Consider the following 18675-nt stretch of genomic DNA (forward strand, 5'->3'; position numbering starts at 1 on the left):
TATTTGCATGCAATGCTTTTTTTGTAAAAGAAAAAGGTGCCGGAACTCACACATGTCATACAACCCACCTACAAGGTTCCATCCAAAATAGGTGCCGGAACTCTGTTCTGAGCGTTCTATGAGAAAAAAAGCCCTGTTTGCATGTAACAATTGACCCTGTTGCTGGGCCTGGACAGGATGGAATAAAGTCTTGTCTTAACACATCCTCCTTACCTTATCTCTTTAGCTGCACACTTTTGAAAAGTTTTTTTTTAGAAAAGTGAAACAATGTTTTTAATGTCTTGATCAAATCTATATCATTATGGCCCACAAGGTATTTTCTGTGAACCACATCGTGGCCAATTTTCTCCCAATAATCTATTAGCATCTTCTAGCATTCCCCAGTAATGCTTATCCTTAATACTGTACTGTGATATTGGCACAATAGGAGTTGGATACTATTGCTTAGCACATGCTTCAACTCCTGGGGATGCTGTCTGGGGAATTCTGGAAGTTGAAGTCCAAAAATCATAGAAGTTGCTAAGTTTGAGAAACACTGCTTTAGACCACCCCTGGTTGTCTCAAGATGGCTGTTTGCTCAGAGGAGAATGAAATGCAAAGGTGTATTCAACTTCAACTGGTGGGAATTGTAATACAGTACAACATTTCTACTTTCTGTTTAGTGGTTTTGGCAGAAGTGATCAAGGCATTTGGATCTCCAGAAAATGCTCAGCGCCTGGAGGAAGCCAGGGACAATGCCTGCAATGACATGGGGAAGATGCTTCAATTCCTGCTTCCTGTGGCTACTCAGATACAACAGGATGTGATCAAAGCTTATGGTTTCAGTAATGATGGGGAAGGTAAGTTCAGGACTGAATTAATTGGCAGTGGCAGGGAGAGGCTGATTTAACTGTTGTGCTTGGTTGGTTATCCAGCACACCCAATGACCTGGGCCATGGAAGGCAATCTTTATATTTATCAAATTTAGAACCTGCCCATCTCTCTCACAGAGGGACCCTGGGTGGTATACAAAAATATATATAAACCGTAGCATTAGAAATGATCAACTCATGGGCTGCAAACATCATAGACCCATTTTTTTTTGTACTCCTGGACAGTCTTCATGATCAAGTCAGGAAAATTAGCAGCAAAAGGGGAAGAAGGTATTTCGGGTTTTTTTTCTTTTTATGAATGAAAAAGATAATATATCCACGATAGGGAAAATTTATGTAGCCCTTGAAGAAAGTTACCCATCCTGGATTGTATTACACAGTCCACAGGGATCATAAGAAAAGCTGTGTGGTATCAGAGCTGTCTTACCAATACTGTTTTCCCCCCACTTTTCTAGGAGTCCTAAAGTTTGCCAGATTGATAAAATCATACGAGTCTCAGGATCCGGAAATTGCAAGCATGTCTGGGAAGCTGAAGTCTATGTTTCTGCCTCCAATGACTCTACCTCCCCATGGAGCTGGGGCAGGAGGTGGGGTGGCCACATCATGAAGCAGGCAGCCTCTGGTGGGATCTGTATTATTTTTATGTTTCCATACCAGTCTTAACCTGGCTGGAGCTTGGGCACTGTTTTCTTTCGTTATCATGGAAGAGTTGTTTTGACTTTTTTCTATAGTTCTTAATATTTTGTTGTGCTTATGAATAAATTTTTTTTGTAAATATGTCCCACCATATTTATGGCTGAGAGTTTCTGTGCCAGCTTTTTCAAATTACTGAAATACATATTTTAATGAATGTCAGATCTTAGTCCATTCATCCACATTTCATAGTATTTTCATAATTTTCCTGTGGTTTGCAACAGGGAAATTAGACTGACATGTTGGAGTTCAAATTCAGTTCTGTAAATATCAAAATTAAAAAGCTACAAACTGGATTTCTGACATTTGCTATATTCATATTCTAAGACACTGAAAATGGAACATTCAACCATCCTTCTTGCCTGAAAGTATTTGTAAACAGTTAACTTTTTATCATTCTAGTTAGAAAGCTAATTGCCAGGCTGGGTGGGTAGAAAATTAAAAAAAAAACTTTTTTCTGTATAAACACAATTTCTCTTCACAAATTTATTGGAAAGTGTATTTGTTGCTGGTTTACTATAAATATCTGAAGCAGAACTATATATTACTCTCATGCAAACCTGTCAGGTTTTTTACAAGGTAATTGTCAGAAGAAGTAATGTTCTGTAATCACCTTGAGCTGGGGGTGGGTGGGGGGAGGGGAGAGAACAAAGAGAGCCATTTTGGTGTTGTGGTGAAGGTGCTGGCCTAGAAACCAGCAGACTCTGTGTTCTAGTCCTGCCTTAGGCATGAAAGCTGGCTGGGTGACTTGGGCTAGTCACTCTCTCAGCCCAACTCTCTACAGGGGTGTTCTTGACAACAAAATAGGAGAAGGAAGGAGTATTATATGTTTGCCACCTTGAGTTACTTATAAAATAATAAACGTAGGATTTTAAAAATGTAATAAAGCCAATCGATACCTTGGTCCATGAGTAAAAAGTCCGAAGCGGGAGGGAGGAAAGAGAGCTGGATTTGTTTCAGTTGGGTCTCTCTTATAAAGTCAGTTGATCGGCAATTGTTCTGGAGAAAGAATTTTGAAACTGCTTCTTTTTCATTGTTGTTTTGCTTTTAATTATCAATAAGCTGCTTTGCTGCTATCCTGAACAGAGAGATTTTAATTGCAATAAATAATATGGCGCCAGGCTAGAAACCGGCTGACCATGAGTGGTAGTCCCACCTAAACCATGAAACCAACTGGGCCATTCATTCTTTCTTAGCCCTGGGAAGAAGGCAGTAGCAAACTATCTCTGAAATCTTGTCAAGAAAATTGAAAGGGGCTAGTCCAGGCAGTTGCTAGAAGTCAATCACAAAAAAAGTATCTTTGGGGATGTATATCAACAGTTGTATCAGCTACTGCTGAAGCAAATGCTTAGAAATGGCCATGAATCTTGAGGCCACAGGATTGGAGACTCATTTTCAGTGCCAAAATGACACCAACATTACTGGATGAGTAGACAATAGGGCAGTCAGGGATGCTTGTTATGGCATCATTAAACGTAAAAAATGCATGTGAAGAGGGGCCTGTTGTGGCCAGGTAGCCAGTTAAGGTGTATTCACATTGAGAAAAAGATGGAGAGGATTAAATTTACCACAGCCACTGAGCTAATCAGATTAAGAACCCCCTTGCAGACTCCAGAGAGTGAGCAAAATAAACGCCCGGGACCATTGTAATGGTTCACTTAGTTGCTGTCCTATACAATCAATAAACCAAATACTGGAAGATAACGGCATCAGTGTCCCTTATTGACAATTTTATTTATTTATTTATTTTTAAATATAATTTTTATTGAATAAACATTTAAAAACAGGTTGAGCACAGTGTGACTTTTCTGGCTATTATTTTACCATACATATACCATATACCATATATCTCTCTAGTCCTTGATCTTTTATGCCATTTACATATTGCATTTTATACTATTTACATATTTATATATTTACATACATATTTACGTCGATTTACAACATAACTTCCATTTCCATTCTTATTTCATATTCTTTCTGATCTCTATCTTATGCTCACTTTGGGAGTGAAAATTTATACTTTGTCTCTTCTAGACGAGCTTTCTTTGTTCTGACTTTTTCTCCTCGAGTCTAACCAATAATGCATCTTATCCCAAACTTCGTAATACTCTGTTTCATCCTTGGCTTTAATTTCTAAGTTTATCCATCTGCACATATCAAAATTTTTTTAATTAATTCACTCTCCACTGGGGTATTTCCGTTTTTCCAATTCTGGGCATACACCAACCTTGCTGCTGTTATGATATGCAATACTAGATATGTCTCTCCTTTGTTAAACTTCCCATCTATCATTCCAAGTAAAAACAATTCTGGTCTGAGATCTATCTTCAGTCCCAACATTTCCTCCAACCAAGTCTTTATTAGCCGCCAAAATTCTTTTGCTTTGGAACATGTCCACCACATATGATAATAAGTCCCTAACATTTTCTTGCACTTCCAACATTGTGGTGATACATCTTTTCTCATCTTTGCCAGTCTTGTTGGGGAGAAGTGCCACCTGTAAAACGTTTTGTACAGATTCTCTTTATATGAGGTAGCCAAGGTTAACTTTCTATTTCTTTCCCATAACATTTGCCATATGTCTAAATCAATATTATATCTGAAATTTTGGGCCCATGTTATCATCACTTCTTTTACCTGCTCCTCTTCCATTTTATATTCCAATAAATATTTATATGTTCTTTTGATTGCTTTCTCCTCCATTCCTAATAATATTTTATCTAATGTTGTCAGATCTCTCCGTATACCCCATTCTTAGAGGAACTGCTACATTCAGGTACAAGACTTGTGGAAATATTAGAAGAATACAGAGAGGTAGTTGGACTGAAAATCAACACGAAAATGATAGTTAAAAATATGACTAATACACAGTAAAACGACCTGGTGGAGAAAATAAATATCCAAATAGTGAAGAAAGTTAAATACTTATTGACAATTTTAAGAGCAGTGTTCTTAAAATTGCTTATGTTTGTTTTTTGATTTTATGCCCTGTATTTAGCTCTGGGAAGTCGGGGGGGGGGAGGAGGGATTGGGGGAGAGGGATGGGGAGGGTTAGGTAGGGGTGGGGAAGGGGGGGATTAAAGTCAAAATGTATTGTAAAACTTTTTAAATAAAAAAAAAGAGCAGTGTTCTCAACCTTGACAACTTTAAGATACCTAGGCTTCTCTCCCAGAATTGCTCAGCCAGTGTGCTGAGAGGGATGTTGCTCTAGAGAGAGAATAATCACTGCTCATGTTCTTTATTGGGACTGCCAAGATAGTGGCTGCAACTGTGCAATTGAAGCCCTGCCTTTTTGGGGGGGGGGCTGTCATGCATGTAAAAAAAGAGGCGGCTTTGAGTGCAGTGTCACAACTTGACTTTTCTGACCCCTGTGTAATAGATATCCCTGAATGCTCAGATCCCTTCTAAAGCTGTCCAACCTGCTAATCATTGCTATATTTAATTGATACTGTTTAGCCATAATTTATTCAATGAGCCCCAATTGAGTGAGTTTATAAAACACATTTAGTCATAAAACATGGAAGTGGGAATGAAAATCAGATTCTCATGATGTCTAAGTTCATAGTTAATTCTATAATATAAACACGGTCGTTGAACAAAAATTTCCTTTCTTTTACCCAGAAAATTGAGAACTCATAACAAAGCCAAAAGGTTAGCAATACCTCATCTAGGATGGTGCCTTTAGAATTCTATTTTTTATAAATTAAATAGTTGAATCTCCTGAAGTAGCCAAAACTTGTGAACCCACAAAATTTCATGAGATTGGGGGTGGGGGGTGGGGGCACTGAGTTTGGGGATATCCACCCATCATAAGAAATCACACTGTTTGTCACCTGAAAAAGTTCTGAGCAATGCTACAGCTAATCAATAGTTATTAATCATCAATAATTTGAATTATAGTATATAACGAATAAGCTGAGAAATTTTAGTTAAAATATACACCCTCAAATTGGGTTTGATTTATCCATGGATGGGTTTATTCCCCGAGTATCTACAGCAGGGGTCAAAAGTCCACAAGTCTTAAAGTTGCCAAGGTTGAGGACCCCTGATCTATAGTATATCATTTTTGTCTGCACTTGGGGGCTCACATTGCTAGAGGGCTCTGTTGAGCTTTTTCTAACATCTCTGCACTGACAACTAGAGATCAGACATTTCTGACCGGGTTTAGGATAGCATTATGTGCTAAGTCCTGTGGAATGGTGAGGAATAAAAGTATAAATTCAGTTCAAAGTATTTCAAAAAGTATTCCATATGCTTTTCTTAGAACAACCAGGGTTGCTTCTCTAACCTTTGAGTACAGAAGGAGATGGATTCATAACTGCTAAGAAGAGTGTGCACGAAATTATAATTAAGTAGAAAACAAAGAATGCCATCCTGCCTATAGTCTAAGCTGGCGATACAGCCTTGGACACGTTCCTATATGCCAAGAGACAAAAAACTGTTGAATGGAAAGAAACTTCCTTCCTATTGCAAGTAAGTTAGTGAGCCAAAGTTAGCAGATGAGCTTATAAATACACAAGCACATCTACAGTGAAGTGAAAACGGTGAAAGTCCTCATGAGTTTAAAAAATATCAAAACTGCTGTTTTGAGGAGGGCAAGCCACACAGTCCATCCGGCAACTGGCTAAGGGATGAACTGAACTTTTTTTTCCGGCTTCCCAGATCTACCCAGGGAGGCCCCTCCCCCCCCTAGGTCAATGAGGCGGAGAAGCAAATGCCTCCTCCCTTGGTTACCTGCTGCTTGTCTCAGGTTCAGCCTCTTCCTCTCCCTGTAACCTCCTGGGTGCTTATTAACTCCAGGAAGACATTTAGCAGGGGAAAGAATGAAGTCTTTTGTATTGGGAGCAGCTTTTTGAATTCAGCTTCCTTCCACTATATCTGTTCTACTAAGGCAGAGACTTTCAGCTCCGCCAGGTAACTTTTCAGGTCTCCGCCTCTTCTGCTTCTGTGTAATAAGAATGTAGCAGTGAAGGTTTGTTCAATGTGGGCTTCTGTTTTTATCATGTCTGTAATTAGCAAGAACAAAGGATGTACACGATTCTTTCTCCAACTGGTGTTGACATGCAAATGGTCAAATGCAGGTGTTCCATTTCCCCCTTAATAGCTAGTGGCAATGCAATATAGCAAGCCAGCTGTTGTAGTTAATACTAATATAAATGATATGGACTTTCCTGGAGGTAAGCACACTGAATGCACGAAGGCTTAATTTTGCATGAGCATAAGTATAGAATGATGGGGCTGGCAATGTGATCAGAACAATTTCAGGATATAAAGCTGATTTTTACCAGTAGTTTCAATCACTATTTAAAAGGACTGTATTGTAAAAGCAAAGTTCAGAGTTTGTGGATTCTGGATAGGAAATAGTTAAGTGGTAATATTAAAGCAACGTTGATAAAGTTGAAGATTAAGTGTAAATAAAATAGGGTTATTGTATTTTGATGTTTTAGAAGAATAGGGAAATTTTGTGATGTATTGAAATGTAGAAACCCTCATAACAATGCTGTTTAGTAGTAGAGTCAAAATATCAAAGACTGTAAGATGTGTGTAACTTAACCTTATAGCCAGTGCTTTTTTTGTAAAAGAAAAAGGTGCCGGAACTCACACATGTCATACAACCCGCCTCGCCTACCCTACAAGGTTCCATCCAAAAAAGGTGCCGGAACTCCGTTCTGAGCGTTCTATGAGAAAAAAAGCCCTGCTTATAGCATTTTCAGTACTCTTTTCATTTCTAAGTCAACCAAATCAATTGATTATAATATTGCTAACTTTTAAAAGCACCAAGATAATAAATAAGTCCTAGAGGGTGATTTGCATATTCGTCTATGAAGCCTTGCATCTGCTGTCTGTCCTCTTTGTTTTCCTTCCAGAAAATCCGCTGCTACCTTGTCTTACTTTAGGCAAGACTCCATCATGTAGGTATGTCTTACCCAGCAGTCACTGTTCTTTTGGTCCTAAGCAACCCGAAGAGCAGACTTCTCCACAGGATAGAGAATGTGAGAAGGGATGCAGAAAATTTGAAGAATTGCATCTTGAAGGTCAGACAGCTTTCCCTACCTGATAGCTGAAAATGCAGAACAGCATCTCTTAGTACCTGCCAAGAGGACCTGATTGATCCTTTACACCAAAACATTAGTTTATCTAAAGACACTGTTGAGCAAAGCACCAATCTCCAGGAATGTTTTTAGTTCCAAAAACTCACTGGAACCTAAAGGCCCTCATAAGCTTCCTAGAAAACCAATCCTAGTGCTGTGGCTCTGTGCTTTTGCTAGGTGAATGTTCACTTGTTGATAATGAGCTGAGCATCCCCAGAGGGTGTAGTGTGGTAAAGAGCATTGCAGTAAACTGGTTTGTAGGCAGCCATCTTCTGTTGAGTGGGAAAACTCACACCATAGTCCTTTTTTGTCAGTGAACTTAGAAGTTTCAGGCTCCAAACCCTGGAAAATCCTGACTTGGTGTACAATGACCTTAGGTAGCAAAGCTACGAAAGAACTTGTATTACATTGGAGCTTTCCCCTGCTGCCAGACAGAGCCAGTTGGAGTAATAATCATATGCAGTGCCATGCACTCTGATAAGTCCTCTCTTTTCTATCCTTGTTTTGACTTTACCACCTTCGGTCCTTCCGCCGTGACCTGAAGACGTGGTTGTTCCAACAAGCGGGCCTGTACTGAGTACGGTTTTAATTAGCTTTTTACTGGTTTTTAAATTGTCATATAATTATTGCATTTATTGTTTAATTCTTTTTTAAAAATTTTTCTATTTTATGTTTTTAATTTTTATTGTTGTGCACCGCCCTGAGTCCTTAGGGAGAAGGGCAGCATATAAATTTAATAAAATAAAAGTAAATAAAATAAATAAATAAGTGTTAAACTTAAGCTGGGGAGAGTCAAATGTAAGAGTAGCAAAAGAGCTAAACTCTTTTTTCTCTCCTCTTTCCCTCTCTCCAAATTTCCCCATCAAGTGCCACTCTGTAAATAGAGCACTGTAGGGCAAAGGCAGGGAACATACAGCTCCTCCCTCGGTTTCCTGCAGTAGTTTGACCTGGGCTGATCCAAATATTTTGTTTTGGTTAAAAAAAAAGTGTGCTGATCCACATGCATTTGTTGCAATATTGTAAAGCTCTGTGAGAGTATCCATGGCTGGGAACATGCATTCCCCACTTTCCCCAGAACAGTGCAAGAAATCCTGGGAATGCCACTGGAAGATGGGCTGGTGGGAGGGGGGGAACTGGATAACCAACAGGCTTTGCTTTGTATTTACCCCGCAGCTGCGTGACTGATTATTATTTTCATTTGTGTAAATGTGTGGAGGGGATCTAAGCACATAGGGTGGGGACAGGAAACTAAACCTCCTATTCTTTGATTTTTTAAAAAATATTTTTTTAATGTCTACGGACATTAATGGAATCTTTAAAGAAAATATCCGTAGGTCAATTTGAAAAACAAATGACTGGGCTAAGAATTTAAGCTTCTTTCACCTGTGTGTGATCATCATGATCAGGACCAGACCCACACAAGCTGCCATCAGCATAAACACAACTCAGAAGAGCAGTTACATGCTATGGAGTTATTATATCTTGCAGTTAGCCATCAGAATTAACACTGCTTTATTATCAGCGCCAAAAATATCTGCTAGTGGAGTTAAATATTATCTCTGTTAGGATCAAAGTTTAGAGTACAATCCCCAGGCTTTGATGTTCAACCAAAATATTTTTAAGTCTTCAGATGAAAACAATAATAGTAAAAAAAGATTAACCATTTTAACATGTCATCTTATTCTAGCAACATTATTTCTTCCTTTTTTTTAAACTGTCAAGACTGAAGAATCTGTGTAACCAGAAAGCAGGCAAATTATGTAAAAGTGATTGGCATGACCAAAACACATGCCAAGGTGTATGCACACCTTAAAAAATCAACCTATTTGCAAATCTTGTAGTTGAGACTTGTATTGTGGACAGATTTTTTTTGATAAGAGCATGCTTTTCCTTCTTTTTCTACGTATGAATTTTATTCTATAGCTTCAAGTGGACATCATCATTTAGTATTTACTTTGTGCAGTCAAGATCTTGTCTAAAGATATATTTAAAATGCTGGATATTTGGCTCAAAGTCTTTTTCGAGGCAGCTCCCTTCTAGGCAGGGTGGTTCAAAAAACAAATTTATTTTTCCCTTTTAATTTTGTTTCACTTTTAGAGAAAAACTTTTCTTGCTTGAGAAGAAATAAGCAATTAAAATTTTCTCCTGCCATGTAACAAGGCCTGTTCAAGAAGCTGTAAGCATTCAAGTACCCAAATGGAAACAAGAAGCCAGTCCAGGAAAAGGACATTTTATATTAATATCAAGGGAAAAACACCTTTGCTGGAGTTAAATTGGATCAGATCTAGTAGACAGTTTGTGGGAAAAGGTATTATTGTTGCATGATATAGCTGTAGGCTACGTCTTTGTGGTGAACCTCTCCATGAATTCCACCTCATTCTGTTGAATGAGGAAAAATAATGCAGTGTGGTAAAGGGATTTCTTATGGAAGAAAGAAGCACATAATAATGAGAAAATAGAACTTGAAATGTTTAAAGTGTTATCTCTTTTTCTGTTGCAGGCCTGAATTCCCCAACATCTTTTATATTTATGACATTACATACATTGATTACATACTCTTGGGATATAATTGCCTTTAATTATGTTGCATTTAGTACTGGTGTTGATTTTCCTGTAGTGATAATTAAATGGACTCCCTTGCGCATTTATCGTGAATTCTTTTTCCCTCCCCCCAAAAAGAAAGAAAAACAGAAATAGTTGTGAGCAAGGAAGATAGGACAGAAGGAGAAAAAGGACCCAAAAGCAGAAGCAGAAGTGCACACATTGCAACTTGCAGTGAAGAACAACGATGTTAGATATGCTTCCTGTTCCTGTATTAGTGCTCAGCAACTTGGAACTGCCTGTTTGCCTCACTTCTTTCTGCCCTTACCTACCAACACGGACTGATCGTGGAGCAGACTATGAATGTGTGATGGGCAGTGGAAACGCATGAGGTAGATGGATAGAGTCAAAAAAGGAGAATTCACAGCTGGAAAGTCTGGTTGAGACATCAAACACTCATTTTGCTTTTATTCTCATCTTAAACTTCAGTTAATTTTTCAATTGTTTTCTTAACTGGACTTTTGATTTTGCCACTGCTCGCCTGGGAAATAATGAGGTAAGGAAAAATTTAGGATTGACGATTACAGGTTAATGTTTTCTTTCTAAGCAGGTCTTGAAATGTTTCCTTGAACTGGGAGGGACAATGTTCTGTGGGAGTATGTGTGTAATATGGGAGACAGTTGCTCGAAGGGATCATTGTGTTGCCTCTGGCTGTAGGGATTTGGCAGCAGAGGCTACATCTTCAAGCATCCCTGCCTAACTAACAACTGCAGCTGAATCTTCAGGATCTAGCAGAAGTGTAGCAAGTAGAATTTCTCCTACTGCTTATGATTAGTGGAGCAACAGCTTCACTAGCTACATATGTTTCCCTTCTGCTCAGTTAGAAAGTTGATGACCCTGTCTCTCTTCATAGAGATGATTTGATTACTTGCCACTATATTTGAGGATGTTTTTTATTGATCTTATGTCTTCTAAATTGTTGTAATTGTTGCAGAATTTTAGAACTGTATGCCATCCAGAGTCAATTGATTGAGTTGGGGGGCTATAGAAATTGAATGAAGAAATAAATGAACAAGCAAACAAATAAATAATGCTTAATGGCCAAACGCTGAATGTGTGAACTGACTGGATCTGAAAGAGCTGTATTCCAGATGAACTGAAGGGTCAGCCTACTTTGGTTGATCTGCACTGTTTGATTCTCATTGATTTGTTGTTAATTCTAAATTATGAACATGCTAGTGGGAGTCAGTGCTGTTGGGGCAGGGGAGAGAGAGAAGGAAAACCACTGTCCACTTTCTGAATTGTGGTAGAGGATGGAGGTATCTGTCTTGTGAACTCTATGTAGGATCACACCTACACAGTCTACTCCATTTCCCCCCCCCCTTTTGATGTCTTTCTTTTTTTTCTTTTTCTTTTCTTTTCTTTCTTCTTTCCACCAACCAGGTGGTTTCATCGTGACCTGAGTGGCATAGATGCTGAGGCCTTACTCAAAGCACGAGGAATTCATGGCAGCTTTCTGGCTCGGCCCAGCCGAAAAAACAAGGGGGACTTTTCCCTTTCTGTCAGGTAATTGCCCCCCCTTCTCTTTTAATCCTTTGATAATATTCCATGGTTTTCCTTGAGTGACCTCCCACCTCTTCAGTTTTTCCTCTCCAAAAGTACTCCATGTTGGTATATACCCAAAGACTTTCCCCTCTGTAATAAATGGAGGCCATATCATAATATGATAGTTCTCATGGTTAAAACATATATCACTCCTAAAGTCTATGGGAGAGGGCTGCTATGATACATATAAATAAATAAATAAATAAATAAAAATATCTAGCAAATCCCAAGACACATTGGAATTGAAGGACAGAGTGCAAAAAGAAAAGGAGGAATGGAATGACTGCAAGTGAAGATGGCTGTTGTGAAACTTATTACTTTCCACAAACTTGAAGATGCATTTTTTTCTCTGGGGTTTTTCCCAGAGCCTTTTGTCTTTTTTTGGGTGGGGGACGTTTGGTAGAGAGACTTGGTTGGACGTTTAGAGGCTGATTCTCCCTAGAACATTCTCTGAAATAAATCTGCTGATGGCATAATACTGACTTTGTTGGGAACAGGCCTTCAGACAAAACAATCAGCTCCCTAGGCTAGCGGCACCAATGCTCTTTAAAAAAATGTCCATGGTTTGGGGAAGTCATCAGACATTGGAACCAAAAGACCGGGTTCAAGCCTTCCCACAGGGACTTCCACAGCTTCTGACTCCCATGTTATTTTTCAAGCTGGCCTCCATTTAAGTAAAGCAACTTTATTTCTTCTTTTCTTTCAAATTAGAATTTCCACTAACTCTCATGTTAATCTTATACAATAAACCTTCCTCTGGATAATAGTCCTGCTTAAACAATTTGAAGTAAATAAAAATATCAGTGCCACTTCTAATGCCATTATGTCTGCCTGCCTTAACACAGAAGGCATGAACATTCCAGTGGAATGACAATTGGAAAAATGCTATGGGGAGTCAAACGTACAATCTTTTTAGCTAATTTTCTGTAAAATTCAGTCTTATTTATTTATAAGACAAATATGGCCACACTTCTTATGTGTCACAATTCCGGCGGCTTACAAAAACAGAAGTAAAAACCAAAGAAAGACAATACCCTCCCCCCAAAATAAAAACAACCCCAAATCCAAGGATCCTAAACTCTGTGGTACATCTATAAATGCAATCAATGGCTCCAGCTTCATTCTATTCCTAATTCTCCAGTTTGAATAAAAGTCTTATATTCAATTCATATGTTGTGGGGTGGAAGATAAGCCCGGGTGAGGCCAAACACCAAGGAATCCATCCATTTCCCCGAGATCCCTTACTTTGGTCTAGAATTCCTGCCAGGAGAAATAGTAAAGATCATTTCTCCTTTGCTCTTCCCTTCCTGATCAACTGATGAGAAACTTTTGACTCTCTCTTTTAGGGTTGGTGATGAGGTAACTCACATCCGTATCCAGAATACTGGGGATTACTATGACCTCTACGGAGGAGAGAAATTTGCTACTTTATCAGAACTGGTGGAATATTATACACAGCAACAGGGATCCCTGCAGGATAAAGATGGAACCATCATAGACTTGAGGTATCCTCTCAACTGCTCTGACCCCACAACAGAAAGGTATGAGGAAAGCACAGCTGCTTCTACCTATAGCTGCATACCCATCTTGACTTTCCTTTCCATGCTGAGCTTCAATTGAGAGGGCTCACACATTATATTTATGTCTTTTATCATTTGTTCATACGTATCTCTGCTGTGGATCTATATAGATATAACTGTACGTTATGTGCGATATATTTATTGATTATTTATTTGCATGCATTGTCTGAATAGTCATCTAGGAGGGATGGTGTAGTGAATGCTGCAGTGGGTGGGAATTCTTAGGTTCCTTCCATGATTCCTTAAGCTCCTATAGGGTTTTCTGAATGATAGTCTAAATGCTTTTGACCCTACAAAGACATTCCTTTATCTGGAGCATATGAAAGATTGTTATGTGTTACTCCTAATTTGCACAGCAAGCAAGCTCTATTCTCTATGTTTCCACTTAAAAAAGCAAAACAAAGCAGGTAAGAAGATAATTTAAAAGAGTGTTAAAAATGCCACTGACATTTAAGATTATGAAAATAACCAATATCTACAACTCAGCTTGAATGTAGATTTCTTCTTCTTAAAGAGGTCTTTCTCAGACAAGATGTTAAATAAAGTCAAACATTGTGCCTGTGTTTGTGCGCACATGTACGCATGCCCTATTCTAGTCATGCAGTTGCCTTTTAGTTGAAGACTAATGGACTCCAGAAAGAGGTAGCAGATGTTTACAAGGCCATGTCGAGTTATACCTAATACTGTCCTGGGGCTGCTGAGAAGAAAGAGCAATCATTAATTGCATAGCTTGAAATATAGAGAGATATATTCAATTTTTGGACTGAAAGATTTTAAGCCTAAGCATGTGGTGAATCTTGCACGAATGGGTCACTTAAATATTGCTCATAAAATAATGGCTGCTTCTCTACGCAGAAATAATCTTTGGTGCATATTCAGTAGGGAATGCATAGCACTGAACTGTCTGGAAAAGTTACTACGTCTGCATAAGCCATTATGCATATAAATAGTGCAGAGATATTTTTTTAAAAAATTTAAATAATATATAAATAATAAAGAAGAAATGCTAATGAGAATTTTAAAGATACTGGAAATAGTTCCTTTATTAAAAGGAAAGGAACTAGGAAGAAATCAGCATGATCTAATAGGGCAATTGTAAGGAAATTCTCAAAATGAAAAGAAGAAAGGAGACACAGAGTCCCAAAAAGTAATTAGCCACATGTGGGCAGGGTGTCTTGTTCCTGACTTTTGCTGCTATACAGTTGTGGGATGCTGAGCCAAAGGGTTGGCTAAAATTTTCTCTAACGCTGACATTCTTTAGCTGCAGCTATGTTTCTTCATTTCCCATATAACTCCAGTCTCCCTCATTATTAATGACTCTGGATCTCTTGTGGAAGCTTCCGAAATCTAAAAAGGCTTATGTTCCACTTATCCAGCAACAGATATACTTTATATGCTTATATAATATTAATACATATCCATCAGGGCATACCACTGTGCTTTCATTCCACTCACACCTACAAATGAACTGCACCATTGCTTAAGTAGAAAACCTCTTCAGGCCCACTTACAAACAGGATGATTTTATTCATGTACAAAAGAGTACATGGTCCAGTATGCTATTCCCAGGCCTCCTTGTGGACGTCTGTGGGGCAGGACTTCTCTCAGTGCCTGCTTTCTGACAATGTCAGGAGGACCCTGGAAAATCAAGCATTCACTCAAGTGGAAAGAATCCACAGATCCTGAGTATTTCTGAATGGAGATATGGTGTAGTTCTTTTCATAACACCTGAAAAAAGCTAATCAATGTTTAGAAGTATATAAATAAATGTGTCCTACTGTATATAATGTATGCTTACATGTCCTTTGTTCTTTTACTATGGGGTCTAATGAATGATTAACTTTCCTCTCAGCATTGTTCCCCTTTTACTTTTCGAGCTTTCTTAAGCTGAGAGATTCCCTAAGTCCTAAGACAGTAGGTTATAGAGCACATACTACATTTTGTCATGTGATGTTTCAATATTGGTGTGACTTACATTTGGAAATGAGATTTCTTTTGTTTCACTGATTTGTTATTTTGGGCACATTGTTAAAATGCAAAGATTATGGTGTCAATAAGAAGCAGGTATCAAGCAAATCATTTGTCCACGGTCAAACTTTCTATTTTCACAGGTATATTTCATATTTCTTCTTTTGTTGCAAGCTTGGAAGCCTTATGATGGCATCAACCTTTCTGGAAATTTGTTTGTCATTATGATGCCCTATGACTCTTTGTTTTCTTACTGCCACCCATCTAGAAATTGTATTAAAATGTGTGGCTTTTGTTCATGTTGGTCATGGACAGTTCCAGCCCTCTGATTCTATGTTCTATGGTATGTTAAGCCATTCATGAGACAGGGCTGGGTTTTTTGTCCTGTTCCAGAACAAACTGCTGTGCCCTTGAAAAGAATGAGTTTATTTATCCTCTCTAGGTCTCTGTGTGCAGGCCTGCTCGCATCCAAAGGCAGCAGTTGGCCAGGGAGCTTGCTGCTTCCTCCCTTGCGGTTGGAAAGTTCTGTCCTCCAGGCTCTTACGAAAACTCAGCCTCCCTCCCCACCAACCACCCAAGATTTTCCATCACGTGGCTTCCCCTCCGCTTGGTCCACTGAGTTTAACTGTTTCCTCTCTGAGGGGGAAAGAGGCTCACTTAGCAAATGATAGCTTGGTTAATTTCCTACCCAGCAGTTCCATAGTTTGGAACATCTTTTGGAACGGAGGTATTTGTCAAGATATAGCTTCCACCTTCCCTCATCATTGCTGGTTGAGGTTGCTGGGACTTGTAGTTTAGCCTCTTCTGCAGAAGCACAGATTCCCTCCTTCTATTTAAAAAAAAGATTCTAAAACAAAGGCAGTGTGATGTCTAAAATTCCCCACACTAATAAAAACTTCAGCGATTGCATTTATTGTATTATTCTCTTCAACGAAATTCATTTCATATGACCCTAATCAGGTGTACATGAACTATAGACCAGTGAGTTAAATTTGTAGCCTAATGAGTGCATTAAATGACCATTTATCAAACTCTGGTTAGGCTATCAGGATTATTCACAAATATGTATAGGATTGATCTAATCTCTCAATTTTTTAACAATATGATTTTCGTATAAGAGTATAATTTGAGACGCAATTTGGTCTAGTGGGTGAAGGCATCAGGCTAGAAAGCAGGAGAATGTGAGTTCTAGTCCTGCTTTAGCCATGAAAACCAACTGGGTGATTAACTAGTCATTCTCTCTCAGTCCATCCTACCTCACAAGGTTGTTGTGGGAAAAATAGGAGGAAGTGTGTTGGATATGTTCACCAACTTGAGTTATTTGTAAAAGTAAAAAAGGCAGAATATAACTAAACACACAAACAAGCAGGCTGTGAGAAACTATTCTCTTAATACTATCCAGTGTTTATTCTTCTTTATGTTAGGGTCTCCACAGTCCATCTCCTAACTGTAGAAGTGAAAAATATAAATAATGTGATAATCTCTGACTTGCTCTACTGTTTCTTTGGAAAGCTAATTGAAATAATGGATGTAAACTCAACATGTTAATTGTAAACCTCCATCCACAACAATTACTTTTTCCTCAACAGAAAGTGGCAAACATTACAATGTGATTCTAGATTGTCATATTTCAGTAGTTCAGGCTAGTAAACATAACCTCTCTGAGAACCCCTCCCAATTTCATGACTCCTGCATCTTGCCTTGCCTCTGATTGTTTTGCTTCCCACTCCGATCCAGCCCAAGAACTCTGTATTTAGAAATCAAAACCGATTTCTTCATTGTGTAAGGATCATGCAAAAATAAAATAGAAGGCATTAAATTGCTGTGGCCTTCATAAATGCTGTTACTCATATTGCAAGTTAGTGATATCAGCTTAAAATATTCAAAATCACTAACAAAAATAATTGAAAGCAGTATTTAAAAATAAACCTGTTCTTTAAAACCAGTATTAAATGTAATATATGCAGCTAAAACCTGAGTCCAGAAAGGTTGGACTCTGAACCAATTAGAAAATGAACTAAATAGAACTGGGCAAAACTGTGAAGTTAAGAACCAGAGGAGGAAGAAGAAAGTGGTTATCAAGAAGACTCACTTTGGATGGATACCAAACTTCCAGCTTTTTATATAGACTAGGCAGAGTTTTTCAGGAGGAAATAATCTTCTAAATAAATCGACTCCAATTTGCTTAGTACCTTTGATGATATCCATAAGTACATTGTAAATCAACGTGGCATGAATAAGAGCAGTTATAAATTCCTGATCTTTTAGAGCCTGTAAAATCATAATTGTCGTATTGTGGATTGTCTGAAGCATCTGGAGCCTTGCCAGGTCAACATGCTGCAGAAATGACCACAGTTGGGGTAACAGTTTAAGAACAGTATTCAATTATGTGTTTATTTATAAATTTCAACATTTCCTATAATGCCTTTGAAAAGAGTGGAATAATTGCAAGATGACAAAAACAACAATATAATTTCAGCTGGGAAGCAGGGTGGGGAGCTAGTTATTTTAGAACAATCTAGAAAGTATATTGAAATCAGTTTTTCATTTCCTATTGTAATAATACATTACAATTAAAAGACCATTAAAAGCAAATGTTTCATTAGCATATTTGATATCTAATTAATCAAGATATGTGTTGGCAGTTGACAAATTACTTTGTAAAACCTATTGTACAATTTAAAAAATTAAAGATTTAAGACTTTTTTTACTCGAACTGAGAATAAGATACACAGTATGTGAAATATATCTTATTTCATGTCATATGAAATAGCACCTTTCTAGCAAAACATGTGCAATTACTCAAGTAAAGATATGCTCCATTAAGACAAAGAAAAGGGTCTTAATATAGGTAAATGGTAGCAGTTAGAAAAATTAGACTGATCCATTACTCTTATAAGTTCCACAATTTCAGAGTCTGAGATGATCTGTGGAATCGGTTATTGAATGAAAAATGTCCATTTAGGAGACAGACATTTTTATGCAAGTTTTGTTTTGCCTCCTTCCAAGTTTTAACACTTAGTTTTGGAAGAAATACAATAATAGCTACATATAATAGCTTTATCAGATTGTGACATTATTTATGTAATCAGAAAAGTGCACGCCTTACTGTGGTGTTAAAGAATAATGACTTATTACTATTTATAATCTGGAAGAAAAATAAGCGCCAATAGTGGATTCAGAAAATGCTGTTGAGAAAACCACATTTCAAGATTTCAGCTCATCTCCTAGAAGGATATTGCAAGAAAATTAAAACCTGTTTTACAAAGTTGTTATTTTTCCAGATGAAGAACTCTTGAGGTGGAATTCTGTAATCAGGGG

At 38.0% G+C, this 18675-nt stretch overlaps 2 protein-coding genes across 3 annotated transcripts in view; both read left to right on the forward strand.

Annotated features, from left to right (window-relative positions):
- Window positions 1–536: 536 nt before the first annotated feature.
- On the forward strand, window positions 537–1651 carry LOC308661765 (protein C10-like). The gene is made up of 2 exons (XM_081316940.1): window positions 537–839; window positions 1328–1651. Exons 1-2 carry the CDS (start codon window positions 566–568, stop codon window positions 1477–1479), a joined length of 426 nt encoding a protein of 141 aa, XP_081173066.1. The 5' UTR covers window positions 537–565; the 3' UTR covers window positions 1480–1651.
- A 4638-nt stretch (window positions 1652–6289) lies between these two features.
- Window positions 6290–18675, forward strand: part of LOC308663445 (tyrosine-protein phosphatase non-receptor type 6-like) — a 36311-nt gene continuing 23925 nt past the window's right edge. The window contains exons 1-5 of one of the 2 annotated variants that reach the window (XM_081319849.1): window positions 6366–6482; window positions 7436–7484; window positions 10340–10757; window positions 11645–11767; window positions 13153–13347. In XM_081319849.1, the coding sequence (XP_081175975.1) occupies window positions 10753–10757; window positions 11645–11767; window positions 13153–13347 (323 nt within the window). In that variant the 5' untranslated portion in view covers window positions 6366–6482; window positions 7436–7484; window positions 10340–10752. Of the gene's footprint in view, window positions 6483–7435; window positions 7485–10339; window positions 10758–11644; window positions 11768–13152; window positions 13348–18675 lie in introns of both variants that reach the window. The other variant, XM_081319848.1, reaches the window with a different exon arrangement.

This window comes from Vipera berus (assembly GCF_964194415.1).
Source record: "Vipera berus genome assembly, chromosome: 2".
Classification (NCBI taxonomy): Eukaryota; Metazoa; Chordata; class Lepidosauria; order Squamata; family Viperidae; genus Vipera; species Vipera berus.